The sequence below is a fragment of the Bombina bombina genome, chromosome 1, assembly GCF_027579735.1.
Source record: "Bombina bombina isolate aBomBom1 chromosome 1, aBomBom1.pri, whole genome shotgun sequence".
NCBI lineage: Eukaryota > Metazoa > Chordata > Amphibia > Anura > Bombinatoridae > Bombina > Bombina bombina.
This window is the reverse complement of record NC_069499.1, coordinates 926,929,326-926,953,442: the sequence shown is the minus strand read 5'-3', so window position 1 is coordinate 926,953,442 and position 24,117 is coordinate 926,929,326. Positions and strand designations below refer to the sequence as shown.

At 38.9% G+C, this 24,117-nt stretch overlaps 1 protein-coding gene across 1 annotated transcript in view; it reads left to right on the top strand.

Moving 5' to 3' along the window:
- The first annotated feature begins 3,871 nt into the window (after positions 1-3,871).
- EDC4 (enhancer of mRNA decapping 4) overlaps positions 3,872-24,117 on the top strand; it is a 425,877-nt gene continuing 405,631 nt past the window's right edge. The window contains exons 1-4 of the mRNA XM_053715906.1: positions 3,872-3,973; positions 21,629-21,779; positions 22,672-22,783; positions 23,286-23,385. Of these exons, the coding sequence (XP_053571881.1) occupies positions 3,898-3,973; positions 21,629-21,779; positions 22,672-22,783; positions 23,286-23,385 (439 nt within the window). The 5' untranslated portion in view covers positions 3,872-3,897. The remainder of the gene's footprint in view (positions 3,974-21,628; positions 21,780-22,671; positions 22,784-23,285; positions 23,386-24,117) is intronic.

The window sequence follows — 24,117 nt, the reverse complement described above, 5'->3', positions numbered from 1 at the left end:
TCATGATTCAGATAGAGTATGCAACTTTCTAATTTACTGCTATTATCAATTTTTCAATAAGAAACTTCTAAAGTTAGAAAGTAAATGGATTTTTGAAGTAGACACACTGACCCCTAGAGGATTAAATATGGAATTTAAACGGTCTAGTCTGTTATTCAAATACTAAGTAATCAAGGTCATATAATTACACTTTTATTCCAAGTTGATGTATGCTTTTTACAAAAATTATTTTCAAATGTTAGAACAGTTGTGGTATTATTTATATGTTCTTTTAGTTGTGCAAAATTATTATAGGACTAGTCCTAAAGCCCGTGTACATGGGCCATTTTTTGCAGTACAGCGGTTCAACCCCTTGCTCTCTCTCCCCCTCTTCTGCTCTCTATTTTGCTCTCTCTCCCCCTCCCTCTCTTTTGCGCTCTCTCTCCCCCCTCTCTTTTGTGCTATACCCCCTCTCTTTTGCCCTCTCTCCCCCCTTTCTTTTGTTCTCTCCCCCCTCTCTTTTGCTCTCTCTCTCTCCCTCCTTTCTTTTGTTCTATCTCCCTCCTTTCTTTTGTTTTCTCCCCCCTCTCTTTTGTTCTCTCCCCCTCTCTTTTGCTCTCTCTCTCTCCTTTCTTTTGTTCTCTCCCCCCTCTCTTTTGCTATCTCTCTCTGTCTTTTGCTCTCTCTATCCCCCCTCTTTTGCTCTCTCTCCCACCTCTCTTTTGCGCTCTCTCCCACCTCTCTTTTGCGCTCTCTCTCCCCTTTCTTTTGCTCTTTCCCCCTCGCTTTTGCTCTCTCTCCCCCCTCGCTTTTGCTCTCTCTCCCCCCTCTCTTTTGTTTTCTCTCCCCCCCTCTTATGCTCTCTCTCCCCCCTCACTTTTGCTCTCTCTCCCCCTCACTTTTGCGCTCTCTCTCTCCCCTCTCTTTTGCTCTCTCTGTCTCCCCCCCCTCTTTCTCCGCCCTCTCTTTTGCGCTCTCTACCCTCTCTTTTGCTCTCTCTCCCTTTCTTTTGCTCTCTCTTTCTTTTGCTCTCCCCCTCTCTTTTGCTGTCTCTCTCCCTATCCCGCTTCTCTTTTGCTCTCTCCTCCCTCTCTCCCCCCTCTTTTGCACTCTCTCTCTCCCCTCTCTTTTGCCCTCTCTTTTGCTCTCTCTCACCCTCTCTTTTGCACTCTCTCTCCCGTCTTTTGTGCTCTCCCATCTCTTTTGCTCTCTCTCTCCCCCCCCTCTTTTGCTCTCTCTCCCCTTTCTTCCCCCTCACTTATGCTCTCTCTCCCCCTCTCTTTTTCTCTCCCTCTCTTTCACCCGTCTTTTGTGCTCTCCCCCCTCTTTTGCGCTCTCTTTCTTTCCCCTCTTTTGCTCTCTCTCCCCTTTCCCCCCTCTCTTATGCTCTCTCTCACCCTCTCTTTATCTCTCCCTCTCCCCTGTCTTTTGTGTTCTCCCCCTCTCTTTTGCTCTCTCTCCCCTCTCTTTTGCTCACTCGCTCTCTTCTCCCTCTCCCCCCTCTTTTGCGCTCTCTTTCTCTCCCCTCTTTTGCTCTCTCCCCATTTCTCCCCCCTCTCTTTTGCTCTCTCTATCTCCCCTTTTGCTCTCATCCCTTTCTCTTGCTCTCCCTCCCCCCTATCTCTTTTGCTCTCCCTCTATCCCCCCTCTTTTTTGATCTCTCTCTCTATGACCGGTCTTTTTTTGAGCTCTCTCTCTCTCTCTCTGACATCCACACGGCCCCGTCCAGCCCCGCCCGCCCCACGTCACGCCAGGCCCTATCACACACGGTCGTCACAGATGTCATGCCAGCCAGGTCAGTCTTCTTGAAGTCCAGGTGTGTTTGTCCTTGCGCAGTTTCTACTGCGCATGACAGCTTCGGACAAACACACTTGGCCTTTTATAGAATAGGATTGTTAAAGTAAATTAGATGTTTTAGACATGGGTTTTCAATTTTTTCTTTATTATTATTTTTTTAAATATACTCTAATATAGCGGGAGCAAGCTACATTAAGTTTAATAGCATGATTGGGCCGGCTGTGATTAGACAGCGTGCCGCGATGCGCTTAGAAGAAAAAAACAGACCCGCTCAGTAGAGGCGTTCTGTTTTTATAGTAAAATATCTCTCTAACCCTTTGCTTTAGAGAGCTGGCGTTAAGATAATGTTATATGATTCTGCACTATGTGCAGAAATATATAACATTATTTGCTAGGTTTACTGTCCCTTTAAAATTGTATGTTCCACCTAAATCATGAAAGAAAAATGTTGGGTTTCCCTTTAATGAAAATTACATATTGCATTTAAAGAAAAATATAGGAGAAACTTATCTTAAAGGGATACTAACCAAAAAAAAAAAATTTTATGATTCAGATAGAGCATGCAATTTTAAGCAACTTTCTAATTTACTCCTATTATCAATTTTTCTTTTTCTCATGTTATCTTGATTTGAAAAAGCAGTAATGAAAGGTTAGGAGCCGGTGTTCTAAAGTTATGCCTCTACCCGTAGGAATGTGTATACCTCGTCACTTTGTCAGCTGGTGGAGGCTTGTGGCGCTCACTGCGCATGCGCTAGAGGCCCAAACTCCTTACAACAGCTGATGAGGAATTATGTGGCACGCGCACGTTACTGGTTACAAAATCCCAATGAACAAGCGGCGTGTCATTGGATTTTGTAACCAGAAACGGTACTGACATTGTTATATAGTGTTATATATATAATATATGAAGATATATGAATATATAGTATATATATATATTTATATATAGTATATATATATATATATAGTATATATATATATATATATATAGTGTTATATATAACACTATATATATATATATATATATATATATATATATATATATATATATATATATGAACAGTGAATATGTGAAAATTGTCACTAGTACATGGTGTGTGTATTTACTAGTAACAGTTGACCGCGGTGTACATATTGTGCGACCCTTTCTGGTTACAAAATCCAATGAACAAACACGTTCATTGGGATTTTGTAACCAGTAACGTGCGCGTGCCACATCATTCTTTGAATCTTCGCATCAGCTGATGTAAGGAGTTTGGGCCTCTAGCGCATGCGCAGTGAGCGCCACAAACCTCCACCAGCTGATAAAACGTCACCGGAAGTGACGTAGTATACAAATGCCTATGGTAGAGGGATTAATTTAAGACACCGGCCCATTTTTAGTTCAGAACCTGGGTAGCGCTTGCTAATTGGTTTGCTACATTTAGCCACAAATCAGCAAGTGCTACCCAGGTGCTGAACAAAAAATGGGCTGGCTCTAAAGCTTACAGTACTGCTTTTTCAAATGTTCTATCTGAATCATGAAATAAATAGTTTAGGTGTTATGTCCCTTTAAAGGTTTACTATAAGTCAAAATTAAACTTTTATGATTCAGATAGGACATGCAATTTTAAACAACCTTCCCATTTTGATTTTGTTGCAAAATATTTACATTTTATCATTTCTATGATAATATAAACTGTAATATAATTTGATCTACATGTAGTGTAACCTGTAAAATGCTAAAAATTTACGAGACCAGCAATAAGTACACAGGTGTAGTTGCCACAGAAATATTTTCATTGCCAAGTGTTAGTGTGCTACAGTTTAAAAAAAGTTTGAGAACCACTATTATAAAGCGCCACTTAACACTAAGAACGGAAAGCAAAAACTTTATACAGTAGAATATATTACTGAATCTAGCCTACTAACTGGTCGCATGTTACCCAGTGTTTGTACTGCGTATCTGATGCGGCTTCTCCCGCTCTCTACAGTACAGTATACCGCGCAGTCAGACTGAACGCTTTCACCACGGAACCTTTCTGGTGTTGTCCATGTTTCTGGGGGGAACCCTTGACTGCCGGAAGTTCTGTAGTTGCTGGCGGTGATCATTCCGCCGCGCACTGGGAGGTGTATACAGATATGGCCGCGGCTTCTAGTATTGATATTGACGCTACGCAGCACCTGAGGGATATCCTGAAGCTGGACCGTCCTGGAGGTGAGACAAAGAAAGCAGTGGAGTGAGAGGTGGAGGTATCAAGTGTGTGGGAAGAGAGACTTTGGGGTGAATGGGATTGCAGAGGATATTCTGATCATAGACTGACTGTACGTGGGAAGACAGGAACTTTGGGGGCGAACCCGGCGAAGTGAGAACATTTTTTGTGGAGGCGGTAATGAGTGGTTCATTTGAAGCATAAGCATTCAACGGTTTAGAGTTTATAAGGGACACTTTACTGTAATTAATGTTTCTTCCCGTAGTTCTTACACAATTTGCAATGAAGTTGTAAATATGTTTGCATCTCATGGAAAATGTGATGTCAGATTACCACACTGTCCATAAAGCATGGATTTATAAATACAGTGCGTCTCAAAGTTTTACTTGCTGATTTTTGGGCAATTATCTATATATACATTTGTTAAATGCTTGACTGGCTTACCAATATTATTTTGGCAAGGAAGTTTAAAGGGACAGTCAACACTAAAATTGTTAATGTTTAAAAAGATAGACAATGCCTTTACTACCCATTCCCCAGCTTTGCACAACCAAATGGCTATATTGATGTACTTTATAACATTTAAGCCACTACAGACAGCCTTTTATCACATGCTTTTGTATTTGCTTTTCACAACAGGAGACTGCCAGTTCATGTGGGCCATATAGATAACTTTGTGCTGGATTTATTTAAGATCAGCACAACAAAGCACTAATTGTCTAAAATGCAAGTCAATAGATATGTAAAAAGTCATGTGATCAAAGGGCTGTCAAAAGATACTTAGCTACAAGGTAATCAGAGGTAAAACGTATATTAATATAACTGTTGTCTATGCGAAACTGGGGAATGGGTAATAAAGGGATTATCTATAATTTTAAACACATTGGAAAGTTGTTTAAAATTGTATGCCCTATCTGAATCATGAGTTTAATTTTGACTTTACTGTCCCTTTAATATATACTTCTAAATAGTTAAATTCATATTAGTTTTATACAGTGTTATTTAAGTAATGATACACAGATAATTTTGCCAGCCTTGTGGCATTATGAAGTAGTTGGGTGGGGGCAGTGTAACATTTTCTGCTTTTCAATGCACAAATTAATGACGTAATTTAACATAAATGTATTATTGATAATTTGTGCAACACAAAATTAGCATTTTTAATATTAGCTCATTTTAGCTTTAATATTGGCTAAAAATTTAAGCCGGGTGGTCAGTAAAATCAGTCAGGTGGTGCATCTGCTAAAAAGGTAATGGGAGAACACTGATATAACAGGAACTCTTTTAAAAACAGATCTGGAATGTTAGTGATATTTTAGATGGAGTTTAATTCATCAGTTGTAATGAAGTTGTGCTAAAACATTTTAATCTAGATATGAAATTCAAATACTCAGCCGCCCACTTGAAATACATTTTTTCTTTAAGCTTACGGTTTGAATTGTTGTCCAATCTGCACTCTTCCCATATGGCACTTTTGTTGTAGCTAGAGGGCTGATAGGACATCAATTAAAACCTTTAGCTCACAGAAAATGTGACTTGAAGTTTGGGGTGGAGCGCGGGGTATTTGTGTTTCATATCTACATTAAAAAGTAAGTTATAGCGCAACTTCATTACAACTGAGGAATTAAATTCCATCTAAACTATCACTAACATTTCTGATCTGTTTTTATAAAGGGGAGAGATTACCATCGCTTTAATGAATATTTTTATTATTATGCCCACTGGTCACCAACTAAAACTACCTATATTAGGTAGGCTGGAAATCCTACTCAACTACAATATAGGATTATGTTTTCTGAATAAATAACACTTGCAAATCCTTTGGAATGCATGGAAACTTGTATTAACCTTTAAAAAAGCATTATAAAGTAAAAATTAAACTTCAATACATTCAGTTACAACTTTCCAGTTTACCTCTTTTATCAAATTTGCTTCGTTCTATTAGCATCATTTGTTGAAGAGTACACCTAGGTAGGCTCAGGAACAGCAATGCATCTCTATTGATATTCTTAGTATATAATACATACAGGCTGTATTCGAAATAACAAATGTTTCAGTAAATTAACAGTTTGGATCAGGTTATGACCGACAAAAAATAAAGGGGGACAAGATGTTATCATCCAGCAAAAAGAATAGAGGTGCAATTTTAGGTTGTAGATCTCAGTTTAAGGAACGTATCTGGGGCCCAGCTCTCCGGACGTTTTTGTAATTTTAAAGGGAATTAAAGTAAAGGTCAATTTAGATGAATTGGTGCCCATTTTTAAATAAACCTATTAAAAACAAGGGCACTTTCATTCATCAAAATTGACATTCCACTCGTTTTCTTCAAATACTTACCTTTTAATCCTGACAACCGCTGCAGCGATTTCTCCGTCCGTCGCAAGCCCTTACTTTTGGCCGTATAGTGTATTTTTATTAGCCTCTAATGGACTCCCCTAACTCAGGTGCTTGCGTAGTCTGTAAAATTGGTCTTGGTACCCACTACCCAGCAATGTTCCCTAGCCTTTTTCTATTTGGGAGGAGAGACTGCTGAGAGCTGCATAATTCCCATTTGCAATACACACAATTCTTCCAGAGCTGCACCTGTCTCATGTTTCTCTGAAACAGCCACACACACAGCTCTTTTCATTTTGGGCAATTAAGCTGTTTCATTTCTACTTCTAGTGTAATTTGAAGTTTTATGCATATTCTTTCTTGTCCACATGTGTTATTGACATTTAAAGGGTTAAACACTGATATAGCTTTCACAAAGCAGTAATTTAACCCTTTGATTTCATTACTCACATGTTTTGGCTGATGAAAAGCTTGTAAGAGTTTGAGAAATGCTCAAGAACTGGGGAAAAGGAATCTAGACAGGTTGTGACAGACTATTTCCAGTGGTTCTGTCAGGTCATACAAGTGATGTGATTTAAAGGGACATAAAAGCGTAAGAAAGAAAAAAGTTTTTGCAAACAGGTTGAACACAGTTAAAATCAGCTACAGAGCAGAAGTGCACTCCTGTGGCCTAGCTGAACATATCAGGTGAGCCATTGACGAGGCATATTTACATAGCCATCAGTCACCAGCTAGGCTTCTGGTAGTGCAAATAAACTTTGGTAATGGAAGTAAATTGAAACATCTTTAAAGTTGCATGCTTTGTCTGAATAGTTAAAGTTTTTAATTTTGATGCCCCTTTAACCCTTGTGTTAGTTCTGGGCAAGAAAAGGTTGTCATCATTGTGTTTCAGTGCAGTGATTTAAACTCTATTTCCAAATGGCCAATATTCTTTGGATGTTTTATAATCTTAAAGTGATGGTAAATCCAAGCGTATAACAAACGCTATGATTTACCATTGCTAAAAATAAACATTGGTTTCAGTCATGATTTACTACAAAAACTCTGTTAAACTCACCCTATATGGGCCTCGGGTATATTGTTAACTCAGCGCCTCTGGCCGCCCATAGTACAGGGCTCTTCTCCAATGAGGTGATGTTTTCACCTCTAGCTGTGCTAGGCTGTCAGTGGATACGCACGGCTATTGGTTTAGAGGTGAAAACGTCACCTCATTGAACAAGAGTGCTGTGTCGTGGGCGGCCGGAGGTGCTGAGTTAGCTATATACTTGCCGCACAGATAGGGGGAGTTCAACCGCAATTTTTTTAGTAAGTGATAACTGAAACTAACTTTTGTTTTTAGTGATGGTAAATCCTAGTGTTTTTTTATACACTTGGATTTATCATCACTTTAACCCCTTAATGACCGGACCATTTTTCAATTTTCTTACCCTTAATGACAATGGCTATTTTTACATTTCTGCAGTGTTTGTGTTTAGCTGTAATTTTCCTCTTACTCATTTACTGTACCCACACATATTATATACAGTTTTTCTCGCCATTAAATGGACTTTCTAAAGGTACCATTATTTTCATCATATCTTATAATTTACTATAAAAAAATATAAAATATGAGGAAAAAATTGAAAAAAAAACACACTTTTTCTAACTTTTACCCCCAAAATCTGTTACACATCTACAACCACCAAAATACACCCATTCTAAATAGTTTCTAAATTTTGTCCTGAGTTTAGAAATACCCAATGTTTACATGTTCTTTGCTTTTTTTGCAAGTTATAGGGCAATAAGTACAAGTAGCACTTTGCTATTTCCAAACCACTTTTTTTCAAAATTAGCGCTAGTTACATTGGAACACTGATATCTTTCAGGAATCCCTGAATATCCCTTGACATGTATATATTTATATTTAGAAGACATCCCAAAGCATTGATCTAGACCCATTTTGGTATATTTCATGCCACCATTTCACCGCCAAATGCGATCAAATAAAAAAAATTGTTGACTTTTTCACAATTTTTTTCACTAACTTTAGGTTTCTCGCTGAATTTATTTACAAACAACTTGTGCAATTATGGCATAAATGGTTGTAAATACTTCTCTGGGATCCCCTTTGTTCAGAATTAGCAGACCTATATGGATTTGGCGTTGCTTTTTGGTAATTAGAAGGCCGCTAAATGCCGCTGCACACCACACGTGTATTATGCCCAGCCGTGAAGGGGTTAATTAGGGAGCTTGTAGGGAGCTTTTAGGTTTAATTTTAGCTGTAGTGTAGTAGACAACCCAAATTATTGATATAGGCCCATTTTGGTATATTTCATGCCACCATTTCACCGCCAAATACGATCAAATAAAAAAAAAACTTAAATTTTTCACAATTTTAGGTTTCTCACTGAAATTATTTACAAACAGCTTGTGCAATTATGGCACAAATGGTTGTAAATGCTTCTCTGGGATCCCCTTTGTTCAGACATATATGGCTTTGGTGTTGCTTTTTGGTAATAATAAGGCCGTTAAATACTGCTGCGCACCACACTTGTAATATGCCCAGCAGTTAAGGGGTTAATTAGGTAGCTTGTGGGGTTAATTTTTAGCTTTAGTGTAGAGATCAGCCTCCCACCTGACACATCCCCCCCCCGGACCCCCCCCCTCAAACAGCTCTCTTCCCTCCCCACCTCACAATTGTCACCGCCATCTTAAGTACTGGCAGAAAGTCTGCCAGTACTGAAATAAAAATATTTTTTTTATTTTTTGGCATAAAGTCTGCAGTGATAGATCCCCCCCCCCCCTCACCCCACAACCTCCCTGATCCCCCCCCCTTACATCTTTCTAACCCTCCCCCTCTGTCTATATGCCGCCATCTTGGGTACTGGCAGCTGTCTGCCAGTACCCAATTTGCCCCCCAAAATAGTTTTTTTTTTAATAAAAAATATGTTTGCTGTAGTGTAGCTGGCCCCCCCTAAATAATATTCAACCCTCCCAGATCCCTTATTAAAGAACAAAGATGCCACTGCATCTAGATCGATCCTTTTTTTTTTTTTTGAGTGGCCCTTTCTGCATCGGTATGTAAAATGGGGGATTGTAGTGATGCCTCAATATTGAGGCATCACTACAATACCTTGTAAGCAGCTGGAAGCGATCAAGATCGCTTCCAGCACTTCAGACAACAGAGGACGTACCAGGTACGTCAACTGTCATTAAGGGAAGTTTTTTCTATGACGTACCTGGTACGTCCTCTGTCATTAAGGGGTTAAAGAGACAGTCAAGTCCAAAACACATTTTCATGATTCAAATAGGGCATGTCATTATAAACAACTTTCCAATTTACTTTTATTGCCAATTTTGCTTTGTTCTCTTGGTATTCTTAGTTGAAAGCTAAACCAAGGTAGGCTCATATGCTAATTTCTTAGACCTTGAAGGCCACCTCTAATCTGAATGCATTTTGACAGTTTTTCACCCCTAGAGGGCATTAGTTCATGTGTGTCATATAGATAACATTGAGCTCATGCACGTAAAGTTACCTAGGAATCAGCACTGATTGGCTAAAATGCAAGTCTGTCAAAAGAACTGAAATAAGGGGGCAGTTTGCAGAGGCTTAGATGCAAGGTAATTACAGAGGTAAAAAGTGTATTAATATAACTGTGTTGGTTATGCAAAACTGGGGAACAGGTAATAAAGGGATATTCTATTTTTTTTAAACAAGAAAATTTCTGGTGTTGACTGTCCCTTTAACATTTTGGCTTCTAAATTTTTGAGTCCTAGGTTTTGTCAATCTCATCCCTACTAAAAGGCCATATGTACAGTATATATTCAGCTCAACTTTTGAAAGAAGGCATTAAAATACATTTCTATAATTACACCTAATTTTTCTTTTGAACATTTTGTGGTGGCAAAAGAATGTTCAGTTCTGAATCCACTGGTTAAACTCCAGTAGTGTGGGTTATTCAGATAAAAGGAAGTGCTCCTATTCTTTTCTGGATTCTCTCCAGCTTTTCTGTGCAGTTTCATTTTGTGCATAAGTCAGTGTTGGCTTTCTGTCTGTCTCCATGGCTGGCATTGTTTCTTGACTTCATTGCTTAGATTGGTTGCTGTGTTTACTTTAGGGATTTGCAGATGACGAGATGTGAATTAATCTAATAACACTAATAAAGCATTACTTTATTTTTAAACTGGAATGCCCCTTTTGCATTTTTTTTGAGGTAGCACCCTAGAGGAAAACAAATTTGCTTAAAGGGACTGTAAACCTTGTTTAACTAAATTCATGTATTATCCAATTATAAACTAATATTGCATTTATTATTGTTATGCAGAGAAAAAGCGCAGTGGAAGCGTTAAACACACTTATAATATCTTCTGCCGAAATAGCCTTTTCTGTCCGCCTTGCTAAAAAAAACTTTTTTTTCTATACTTACCGTCATAGCCCCTGCAGCCAACAGCCGATCGAACGTCCGTCTTCTCCTATCTTCACAGCGCGCGTTCCCTCTTGACGTGCGCATGTGCACTGCAATCCTACTTGTTCTCTATACAGAATCGCAATGCTTCGCAGTGCATTGCGATTCTGTGTTTCTGAAAGAGCGGTGAGTCACTCCTACAGACGAACGAGCAACAGTACTAAATTTTAATTTGTAATGTAATCTTTTTTTTTTTAAAGTTATTGTATTATTAAATCTATTTCCCCCTTCAAACATCTTTGCCTGAATATTTACAAAGAAATATAACACAGAGATCATAACATTGAATGCATAAAATTTACTTAGATTGTTCCATAGGATAGTTATTTGCTGATATTGAGATATATATATATATATATATATATATATATATATATATATATATATATATATATATATATATATATATATATATATATATATATATATATAATATATATACTAAGAATGCACGCTCTGGGTAAAGAGATGGGCGGAGGAAGTCTGGAGTGTGACGTAACTGCCCTGCAGCACTGACTTTGGGAAAGATTTGACTCAGGCTGCATGGGCGGACAGAGGAGGAAAAAAAACGGCAAAGATAATAATTTGGTTTGATTCGCTTCTGTAGCGCTTACACTCTGCACAGTAAAATATATATATATATATATATATATATATATATATATATATATATACAATTATAAATTTAATTAGTATGTAAGAAGTATGATTGTTTACAGTCCCTTTAAAAAAATCGAAGTGGCTGAAGCCTTCAGAATTTAAATTAAACTAATTAAAACCTTTGAACACTAAATTGGCTAACGTTTCACTGCCTGATCCTAACTTTACGTTATTACTTTATCAAAATGGTTTCTTTTTTTTAATCGCCACTTTATTACTCCACCAAAAAGCTAGAATTAGTTTTTGTTTTCTAGTTTTTATGTATTTTTCTGTTCCTTCGTTATAGAATATTCTCAAGGGCCCTAAAGGTTTAACTGTCTTACAAACCAAGATAGCCTTATTATTATTATTATTATTATTATTATTATTATTATTAAGAGACATATTTTTCCCCTTTGTAATGTCTAAAAGAGTACATTTGAAAATGTATTTTTAAATAGATATTTATTTGCTGGATTAACCAATATTAAAGAACCAAAAATGTGTAGTGGCACAGAATCCCAAACTTAATAAAGCTTAGATAATTCTGTATAATATGCACATACATTAATCAGATCACATTTGTTGAGCCCTAATGTAACATGATAATTCCGTGTATCAGGCTTGACAAATATCTGAAGCTGTAGTTCATACAAAATATATTTTGACTAACTTTAAAGGGACAGTTAACACCTTGATATTTTTATATATAATGAAACAACTTGCACAGTATACTATTATTATCCCCCCCCCCCTTTTACATGTAATTTGCTCTGTAAATTGAGGATTTTCTAAATATCAAAACATGGCTAACCCAGCTACATATATTTACCTAATTGTCTTTAACCCCTTAGTGACCACAGCACTTTTCAATTTTCTGACTGTTTGGGACCAGGGCTATTTTTAAATTTTCTGCGGTGTTTGTATTTAGCTGTAATTTTCCTCTTACTCATTTACTGTACCCACACTTATTATACACTGTTTTTCTCTCCATTAAATGGACCTTCTAAAGATACCATTATTTTTGTCATATCTTATAATTTACTAGAATTTTTTTTATATAATATAAAAAAATGAAAAAAAACCCCACTTTTTCTAACTTTTACCGCCAAAATCTGTTACACGTCTACAACCACCAAAAAACACCCATGCTAAATAGTTTCTAAATTTTGTCCTGAGTTTAGAAATACCCAATGTTTACATGTTCTTTGCTTCTTTTGCAAGTTATAGGGCCATAAATGCAAGTAGCACTTTGCTATTTCCAAACCACTTTTTTTTTTCAACATTAGCGATAGTTACATTGTAACACTGATATGTGTCCCTTCACATGTGTGTGTGTGTATATATATATATATATATATATATATATATATATATATATATATATATATATATATATATAATGTATATCTATCTCCTCTATCTCCTCTATCTTTTTTAGTAGACAACCTAAAGTATTAATCTAGGCCCATTTTGGTATATTTCATGCCACCATTTCACCGCCAAATGCGATCAAATAAAAAAAAATTGTTAATTTTTTTTCACAAACTAGGTTTCTCACTGAAATTATTTACTAACAGCTCGTGCAATTATGGCACAAATGGTTGTAAATGCTTCTCTGGGATACTCTTTGTTCAGAAATAGCAGACATATATGGCTTTGGCATTACTTTTTGGTAATTAGAAGGCCGCTAAATGCTGCTGCGCACCACACTTGTATTATGCCCAGCAGTGTAAGGGTTAATAAGGTAGCTTGTAGGGTTAATTTTAGCTTTAGTGTAGAGATCAGCCTCCCACCTGACACATCCCTCCCTAACCCCCCTCAAACAGCTCCCTTCCCTCCCCCACCCCACAATTGTCACTGCAAGAAAGTCTGCAAGTATAAAAATAAAGGTGCTGATTTTTTTTTTTTAATATATATATTATAAGTGTTGGATCCCCCATTACCCCCCAGCCTCGACCTATTGGCCGCCATCTTAGGTACTGGTAGCTGTCTGCCAGTAACCAATTTACTAACAAATTTGCCATTTTTTTGTAAAAAAAATATATACCCCCTCCCGGATCCCTTTCCAAACATTTTTTTCCCTTTCCCCTCTCCCTCCTTCGGCTGATCATTGATGGCATGGGCGTGCACGCTCCTGAGCCCCGCCCCCTTGCGCAATCCCAGACACACGGGAACAGGATCCGGATCTAGCACCAGCGATGGCCTGCTCACCCGCCTCCCTGCTATGGCTCCCACCCACCAACGATTGGCACCATCGCTGGCCTATGCAGAGAGCACCACAGAGTGGCTCTCTCTGCATCGAATGCTTAATTTTTTTTATTGCAGGATGCCTCAATATCGAGGCATCACTGCAATAACATGAAAGCGGCTGGAAGTGATCACGATCGCTTCCAGCGCTTGAAAACCCTGAGGACGTACAGGGTATGTCCTTGGTCATTAAGTGACATATTTTTGTAGGATGTACCCTGTACGCCCTTGGTCCTTAAGGCGTTAAAGGGATAGGAAAGTCAAAATTAAACTTGCATTAGTCAGACCGTGTCCTTTTTTAAGACACTTTAAAATTCAATTCTATTTTTAAATGTGCTTTGTTCTCTTAGTATCCCTTGTTGAAAAAGAATGTGCACATATCCCACACTAGAGGGAGCTGCTGCTGATTGGTGCCTGCACACATTTGTCTCTTGTGATGGGCGGACTAGATGTGTTTAGCTAGCTGTCAGTAGTGCAATGATTTTTTCCTCAGCAAAGAATAACAAAAGAACAAAGCAAATTTTGTTAAAACCGTACATTTTAAAGTTGTTTAAAATTGTATGTTCTATCCAAAAAATGAAAGGAAAAAATTGGGGTTTCCTGTCGCTTTAACTGATAAGTGCAAAACAATGTGCACTCACTGTGGTGCAATAAAGGATAAACATAATATCCAACTACCTATTGGGAAATATCTACTGCTGGAGGCATGTATATTAAAAGGGACGGTAAACATCTTGAGATTTTTATAAAATGTTTAGAGCTTCAACAACTAATCAATATAATCGATTTTGAATATAGTTGTGAACGAATCTCATAATCGATTAGTCGGTCTCTGCATGGCACCTGCTACTTTACTACAATGAGCTCCTGCACATGGTATTGTGTTTTATAGTTATGCCCTTAGCCTTAAGGGCATCTACAGATGTTTACTTTTCACTTTTTCAGGACAGTATAAGTTTACTACTACTCCTGGCTTATGTGCAACCCATAAATAAAATAGGAGTCATCATTTGGATTGTTTATATAAAATCAGGTGATTTGGGACTATGCTGTGCACGATATAGTGCCAAGCTTGTTATTTACACCTAGCCCTAGATTGATGACATTTATTTGAATTGATGTGCACTATTTTCTGTTTGCACAATTATTAGTGGATCGCTTGCTATTGCTGATTATAGGTACTGTATAGAAACATGTATAAGGCCTGTTATTGATGTATAGTCCTTTAGCACTTTTTATCTTTTTTATTTTTTTAAATTTTTTTATTATTAATTGTAATATGTACCAAATTCAACCTCTAAGTATATAGCTATATTAAGAGCTGACTGGATTTTTTTTCTCTAACCTTTATAGCTGGTTATTTACCATTGCATATAGATATTAGAGTAAGCATGGACTTCATTCTAACAATCATTTCTTGGCTAAGAGGCCCCTTGCATTGGTGGAGAGTTAACAAAGATAAATATCGCACCTTGGTTGTCGATTTTATTTTAAATATAGTTTGTTTGTTTTTTAAATCCAATTAATCCAAAAATAATCGGCTGATTAATCGATTATGAAAATAATCGTTAGTTGCAGCCCTAAAATTGTTTAATTGTGTGTAATGAAACAACTTCTCAGATTTATTTTGCCCCATAACTTACTATTATATTAGCTATATGCTTTTTTTTTTATCTTTCTACTAGTTTACTAAGCGATTGCTCGCAGAGATTTAGCGATTAGGACCAAGTGAACAATGAATCTTGTAATTCAATATTTACTTGGCCAGCGTCATTGTACCCATGCTCATGCGCAGTGCGTGATGGTTATCTGGAGCATGCATAGGGGTCTTACGTGTGAGCAGGTGTGTCTTCAATACATGGCAATGACTGCAATGAGCTGCAAATAAACAAAATAATTTTAAAAAGTTAAGTAAATTAGAACAAAAAGTTAAGTGCTTTTAATGTGATTAAAAAAAATAAAAAATATTTCGGTTTGTGAAAAATCAAGTAACCACTTTTCTCCAACATTGGTGTGTCCGGTCCACGGCTTCATCCTTACTTGTGGGATATTCTCTTCCCCTACAGGAAATGGCAAAGAGAGCACCCAGCAAGAGCTGTCCATATAGCTCCCCCTCTGGCTCCGCCCCCCAGTCATTCTCTTTGCCGCTCTGAACAAGTAGCATGTCCACGGGGATGGTAAAGAGTATGTGGTGTTAGCTGTACTTTTTTATTCTTCTATCAAGAGTTTGTTATTTTAAAATAGTGCCGGTTTGTACTATTTACTCTAAACAGAAAAAGATGAATAGTTTTGTTTAAAGAGGAGTATGATTTTAGCAGCAGTAACTAAAATCAATTGCTGTTCCCACACAGGACTGTTGAGCCCAGAGAACTTCAGTTGGGGGGAACAGTTTGCAGACTTTTCTGCTCAAGGTATGATCAGTCATATTTCTAACAAGACATGTTAATGCTAGAAGACTGTCAGTTTTTCCCTTAAGGGGTAAGTAAGCCATTTTCTTAGACTCATAACAGATTAAGGCTTACAAATGGGCTCTACACTGGTTGACACTATTGTGGGCTAAATCGATTGTTTTATTTAATATTTTAATGGCATTTAGAGTGTTTTGTGCACTTAAAAGCACTTTTGGGAACGTTTTTTTCGCCTGGCATTTACTTAGATGGCTATTTCAGTCAGGAAGGCCCCTTCACTCTGATATGCAGAGGAAGGAGGCCCCGTTTTCGCGCCTCAATTGCGCAGTTTACTTCCATGGCAGTGCATGCAGCTTCATGTGAGGGGTCCTCTGGCATACTAAAACGGACTCTGGAAGGTTTATTTCATTGCTGAATAACTCTCAGGGAAGGTAAAAGCTGCAGCAAGGCTGTGGCTGTGATTGTGGTGTACTAAAGTTGTCTAATTGAACAAATAGCTCCGGTTTGCTCATTTTAAGGGTTAAAGTCTTGAAACTTGGTGTGCAATACTTTCGAGGCATTAGGACTCTGGGGTAAAAATTTTGTTAAAATCGGACATTGCCTTCATTGTTTTTCATTATATCAGAAATAAAGTGTGCCTGTTTATTATTTAAAGGGACAGTAACGCTTTTCTTTAAAAACGCTTTTATAGCATTATTAGCCTGCCAAATCCTGTCTAACATGTCTATACCTTCAGATGGCTTATGTTCTGTGTGTATGAAAGCCAAGGTGGTTCCCCCAATTAATGTATGCGCAAATTGTGTCATAGCGTCCAAACAAAGTATGGCTAGTACTGCCACATTGAATAAGATTGCCCAAGATGATTCTTCTAATGAAGGTAGTGGGGATAGTTCTTCATCCTCTCCTTCTGTGTCAACACCAGTTTTGCCCGAGCAGGCGATACCTAGTACATCTAGTGCGCCAATGCTTGTTACTATGCAACAATTAACAGCAGTAATGGATAATTCTATAGCATCTGTTATCCAAACTGCCATCCGACCCTAGAAAGCACGACAGCTCAGTGTTAAATACAGAAGATGAGCAGGTTGGCGCTGAGGACAATTTATCAGTTATACCCTCACATCAATCTGAATTGGCAGTGAGGGAGGGCCTGTCTGAGGGGGAAATTTCTGATTCAGGAAAAGTTTCTCAGCAGACACTGATGTCGTAACATTTAAATTTAAGTTAGAACATCTCCGCGCCCTGCTTAAGGAGGTCCTAACAACTCTTGATGACTGTGATTCTTTGGTAATTCCAGAGAAATTGTGCAAGATGGACAAATTCTTAGAGGTCCCAGTGCACGCTGATGCCTTTCCGATACCCAAGCGGGTGGCGGATATAGTGACTAAGGAGTGGGAAAAGCCAGGTATACCTTTTTGTTCCACCTCCTATATTCAAGAAAATGTTCCCCATTGTTGACCCCAGAAGGGACGCATGGCAAACGGTTCCTAAGGTTGAGGGGGCAGTGTCAACGTTAGCTAAGCGCACAACTATTCCTATTGAGGACAGTTGCGCTTTTAAAGATCCTATGGATAAAAAATTGGAAGGATTGCTAAAAAAGATATTTGTTCAGCAAGGTTTCCTGCTTCAACCAATCTCGTGCATTATTCCTGTCACCACGGCAGCGTATTTTTGGTTTGAGGAACTAGAAAATTCGCTCCAAAAAGAGACTCCATATGATGAAGTCATGGACAGAATTCACGAACTAAGGTTGGCTAATTCCTTTATTTTGGATGCCGCTTTCCAATTGGCTAAGTTAGCGGCGAAAAATTCAGGGTTTGCAATAGTGGCGCTCAGAGCGCTTTGGCTAAAATCCTGGTCGGCGGATGTGTCGTCCAAGAATAAATTGCTTAATATTACCTTCAAGGGTAAGACCCTTTTCGGGCCGGAATTGAAAGAGATTATTTCAGACATTACTGGTGGAAAGGGACATGCCCTCCCACAGGATAGGCCTTTCAAGGCTAAGAACAAATCTAATTTTCGTTCCTTTCGCAATTTCAGGAACGGACCGAATCCTAACTCTGCGGCCTCCAGACAAGAAGGCAACTCTTCCCAGCCTAAGCCAGCATGGAAACCATTGCAAGGCTGGAACAAGGGTAAACAGGCCAAGAAGCCTGCTGCTGCTACCAAGACAGCATGAAGGGGTAGCCCCCGATCCGGGACCGGATCTAGTAGGGGGCAGACTTTCTCTCTTCGCTTGGGCAAGAGACATCGGGATCCCTGGGCACTAGAAATAGTCTCTCAGGGGTATCTTCTAGAGTTCAAGGAACTTCCTCCAAGGGGAAGGTTCCACATGTCTCGCTTATCTTCAGACCAGATAAAGAGACAGGCATTCTTACATTGCGTAGGAGACCTATTAAAAATGGGAGTGATAAACCCAGTTCCAACAGCGGAACAAGGTCTGGGTTTTTACTCAAACCTGTTTGTAGTTCCCAAAAAAGAGGGAACTTTCAGGCCAATTCTGGATCTAAAAATTCTAAACAAATTCCTCAGAGTTCCATCATTCAAAATGGAAACCATTCGGACAATTTTACCAACAATCCAGGAGGGTCAATATATGACTACCGTGGACTTAAAGGATGCGTACCTGCATATTCCTATCCACAAAGATCATCATCAGTTCCTGAGGTTCGCCTTTATGGACAAACATTACCAGTTCGTGGCTCTTCTGTTCGGTTTAGCCACTGCTCCCAGAATCTTCACAAAGGTGCTAGGGTCCCTTCTAGCGGTTCTACGACCGAGGGGCATTGCTGTAGCACCTTACCTAGATGACATTCTAATCCAAGCGTCGTCTCTTTCCAAAGCAAAGGCTCATACAGACATTGTTCTAGCCTTTCTCAGATCTCACGGGTGAAAGGTGAACGTAGAAAAGAGTTCCCTGTCTCCGTCAACAAGAGTTCCCTTTTTGGGAACAATAATAGATTCTTTAGAAATGAAGATCTTCCTGACAGAGGTCAGAAAGTCAAAGCTTCTAAACGCTTGTCAAGTTCTTCACTCTATTCTTCAGCCTTCCATAGCTCAGTGCATGGAAGTAGTAGGATTGATGGTTGCAGCAATGGACATAGTTCCTTTTGCTCGAATTCATCTAAGACCATTACAACTGTGCATGCTCAATTAGTGGAATGGGGACTATGCAGACTTGTCTCCCCAGATTCAAGTAGACCAGGTAACCAGGGATTCTCTCCGCTGGTGGTTGTCTCACGATCACTTGTCTCAGGGAATGAGTTTCCGCAGACCAGAATGGGTCATTGTCACGACCGACGCCAGTCTCTTAGGCTGGGGTGCGGTCTGGGACTCTCTGAAAGCTCAAGGTCTATGGTCTCGAGAAGAGTCTCTTCTTCCGATAAACATTTTAGAACTGAGAGCGATATTCAATGCGCTCCTGGCGTGGCCTCACCTAGCAAAGGCCAAATTCATAAGGTTCCAGTCGGACAACATGACGACTGTAGCGTACATCAATCATCAGGGGGGAACAAAGAGTTCCTTAGCGATGAGAGAGGTATCCAAGATCATCAAATGGGCGGAGGATCACTCCTGCCACCTATCTGCAATTCACATCCCAGGAGTGGACAACTGGGAGGCGGATTATTTGAGTCGTCAGACTTTTCATCCGGGGGAGTTTTTGCCCAGTTAACTCAACTATGGGGCATTCCAGATATGGATCTGGTGGTGTCTCGCCAGAAAGCAAAGGTTCCTCGATACGCGTCCAGATCCAGGGATCCCAAGGCGACACTGGTGGATGCATTAGTGGCGCCTTGGTCGTTCAACCTAGCTTATGTATTTCCACCGTTCCCTCTCCTTCCCAGGCTTGTAGCCAGGATCAAACAGGAGCAGGCCTCGGTAATTCTAATAGCCCCTGCGTGGCCACGCAGGACTTGGTATGCAGACCTGGTGAATATGTCATCGGCTCCACCATGGAAGCTACCTTTGAGGCAGGATCTTCTAGTACAAGGTCTGTTCGAACATCCAAATCTAGTCTCTCTCCAACTGACTGCTTGGAAATTGAACGCTTGATTCTATCTAAGCGTGGGTTTTCAGATACAGTCATAGATACTCTGGTTCAAGCCAGAAAACCTGTAACTAGGAAGATTTACCATAAGATATGGCAAAAATATATCCGTTGGTGTGAATCCAAGGGATTCCCTTGGAGTAAAATTAAAATTCCTAGGATACTTTCCTTTCTCCAAGAAGGTCTGGATAAAGGTTTGTCAGCTAGTTCCTTAAAAGGACAGATATCTGCTCTGTCTGTTTTGTTACACAAACGTCTGGCAGCCGTTTGTAGAGGCGTTAGTTAGAATCAAGCCTGTTTACAGACCTATGACTCCTCCTTGGAGTCTAAATTTAGTTCTTTCAGTTCTTCAGGGGGTTCCGTTTGAACCCATGCATTCCATAGATATTAAGTTACTATCTTGGAAAGTTCTGTTTTTGGTTGCTATTTCTTCTGCTAGAAGAGTTTCTGAATTATCTGCTTTGCAGTGTACTTCTCCCTATCTGGTATTCCATACAGATAAGGTAGTTTTACGTACCAAGCCTGGTTTTCTTCCAAAGGTCGTTTCCAACAGGAATATTAACCAGGAAATTGTTGTTCCTTCTCTGTGTCCGAATCCAGTTTCAAAGAAGGAACGTTTGTTACACAATCTAGATGTGGTCTGTGCTTTAAAGTTCTATGTAGAAGCAACAAAGGATTTCAGACAGACATCATCCTTGTTTGTTGTGTATTCTGGTAAGAGGAGAGGGCAGATAGCTACTGCTACCTCTCTTTCTTTTTGGCTGAAAAGCATCATCCGATTGGCTTATGAGACTGCCGGACGGCAGCCTCCTGAACGAATTACAGCTCATTCTACTAGAGCTGTGGCTTCCACATGGGCCTTCAAGAACGAGGCTTCTGTTGATCAGATCTGTAACGCAGCGACTTGGTCTTCTCTGCATACTTTTACCAAATTTTACAAATTTGATACTTTTGCTTCTTCAGAGGCTATTTTTGGGAGAAAGGTTTTGCAAGCCGTGGTGCCTTCCGTTTAGGTAACCTGGTTTGCTCCCTCCCTTCATCCGTGTCCTAAAGATTTGGTATTGGTTCCCACAAGTAAGGACACACCAATGTTGGAGAAAACAGAATTTATGTTTACCTGATAAATTTCTTTCTCCAACGGTGTGTCCGGTCCACGGCCCACCCTGGTTTTTAATCAGGTTTGAAAAATTTCTTTCTTTATACACTACAGTCACCACGGCACCCTATAGTTTCTCCTTTTTCTCCTAACCGTCGGTCGAATGACTGGGGGGCGGAGCCAGAGGGGGAGCTATATGGACAGCTCTTGCTGGGTGCTCTATTTGCCATTTCCTGTAGGGGAAGAGAATATCCCACAAGTAAGGATGAAGCCGTGGACCGGACACACCGTTGGAGAAAGAAATTTATCACGTAAACATAAATTCTGTTTTTTTTTTTTGGTATGAATTTTTATTGTCTGTACCTTAATTGTATCAGACAAACAAAACCAAAAAAAATCTGTGTGATAAACTTAATTCATGTTTATTTTCAATCTAACAGATTCTGCATCTGAACCCAAGAGAAAATCCAATTCCTTCAATGGAGATTTAAATGGTCTTCTAGTACCAGATCCTGTTACTACAGATGCCTCCTTGCCTGACTCTGGCATTCGAAATGTTCCTATGGTGACTGCATCAGACAGACAGGTCATGTAAGTGAACATGCTTATAATAGTAATAGATTGTTGATGTATTTCATCTCTCTCTATCAATGTATGTGGGGGGAGTGAAATAAGTAAAGTTTTCAATGGTAAATTACAGGTAAAGCAGACAAAATGCATAATAAGCATTGCTCTGTTTTCCCCCTATGTTTAAAAAAAAAACAAGCAAGTCAATATGGGACCATACTGGGGTAGAGAGCATGCATATAAATATTGTTGCAAATACTGCTACTGTAATGTTCCCAAAACGTGCATGCTCCTGAGCCTACCTAGGTATGCTCTCATAGAAATAATAATTTTTAACAAAATATACTAAGAGAAAGTAAGTAAATGTGATAAGAGAAGTAAACTGGATTTTGTTTTCAAATTGTTCACTCTGCACTTTAAGTTACTGTTTTAAAGGATGTATACTTTAGATTTTAAAGTGTTTTATTGACGGTTAGCTTGGCTCCCATCTAGTGTTATTTACATATCACAATAGGACAACTGACAGCCTGAAACTGGAAAGTTTTTTTATTTTTTATTTTTTTTTATTTCTCCCTGATGGACTTCTAGTTAAGTAAAAAGTCCCTATATTTATTCTGTCTCCTGCAGAGAAACTTTGGACTAGGCTCAACAAAGTAGCGCGTATACATAATAACTAAGCTGTGGTGCATGCAAATAGATAGTTAACACCACATCTGGTATACAGAACCCCTAAGCCACTGGGGTTAACCTGCACTCTCAATTACTTTGAGCTCAAAAGAAAGACTTAGAGAATCCTATAAAGTTTAATCAGAGTGCTCATGTAGTTGGTAGTATTAAATAAATGATATTATGCATTAGGATCTATTTAGAATTAAAGCTTGTATCATGCAACTATTAATCCATATTATTTTCCCAGCTGCCTGTCTGGTGATGACAGCTCATCTTGCATTGAAATCACAGGCACTGACGTGGAAATAGTGGCCAGCAATGACTCCAACATATGCAGTAAAGCCAGAGGGAGCAACAAGGTAACATTTCCAGTCTTTACTTCATAGTAAACACTCTAGTTTCAAGCGCTATCCATATTAGGATCCACTGATGATTGTGGTAGTAGAAAATAACTGGTTTCTTGCCAAACTAGCGTATGGCAAATTTGTTTCTGAAAGTTTGCAGAAATTTCAGTAAATTTTGTGAAATGCCATTTCTGAATCCAGTTTTCCTGATATATCTAGACCATAACCTGCACAGATGTATTGCCACTTCATATGGTGAAGCTGGGATCTTTTTTTTGCGCTTTTTTTATTAGTAGTTTCTCATATATTTGCCTCAGTGGTCATATTTAAAGGAAAAGTTAGTGCTACAAACCTTACCTCTGAAATTAGAAATGAGATATTAAGGTGTGTGTGTTTGTGTGTATTTTTTTGTTTACTTGTTTTGATGGATGTTCATTTTTGGGCTTTATCTTGATGGTTTCAATAACCACCTAAACTATACATGATTGCCATCTATTATAGCGTCTTTCTTTTGCAGGTCAAAATACAACCAGTGGCCAAATATGACTGGGAGCAGAAGTATTACTACGGCAATCTCATAGCTGTATCTAATGCCTACCTGGCATATGCTATCAGAGGCAAGTACACTTATTTGTTTTAAGCTTAAAGGGACAGTCTACACCAGAATTTTATTGTTTTAAAAGATAGATAATCCCTTTATTACCCATTCTCTAGTTTTGCACCACCAACACAGTTCTATAAATACACTTTCTCCCACATTGGTGTGTCCGGTCCACGGCTTCATCCTTACTTGTGGGATATTCTCTTCCCCTACAGGAAATGGCAAAGAGAGCACCCAGCAAGAGCTGTCCATATAGCCCCCCCTCTGGCTCCGCCCCCCAGTCATTCTCTTTGCCGCTCTGAACAAGTAGCATGTCCACGGGGATGGTAAAGAGTATGTGGTGTTAGTTGTAGTTTTTTATTTCTTCTATCAAGAGTTTGTTATTTTAAAATAGTGCCGGTTTGTACTATTTACTCTACAACAGAAAATTAAGAAGATTTCTGTTAAAGAGGATTATGATTTTAGCAGTAGTAACTAAAATCTATTGCTGTTCCCACGTAGGACTGTTGAAACCAGAGAACTTCAGTTGGGGGGAACAGTTTGCAGGCTTATCTGCTTCAGGTATGATCAGTCATATTTCTAACAAGACATGTTAATGCTAGAAGACTGTCAGTTTTTCCCTTAAGGATGGGCTCTATACTGGTTGACACTATTGTGGGCTAAATCGATTGATTTATTTCATATTTAGATGGTTTTTAGAGTGTTTTGTGTAATTAAAAGCATTTTTGGGAACATTTTTATTCGCCTG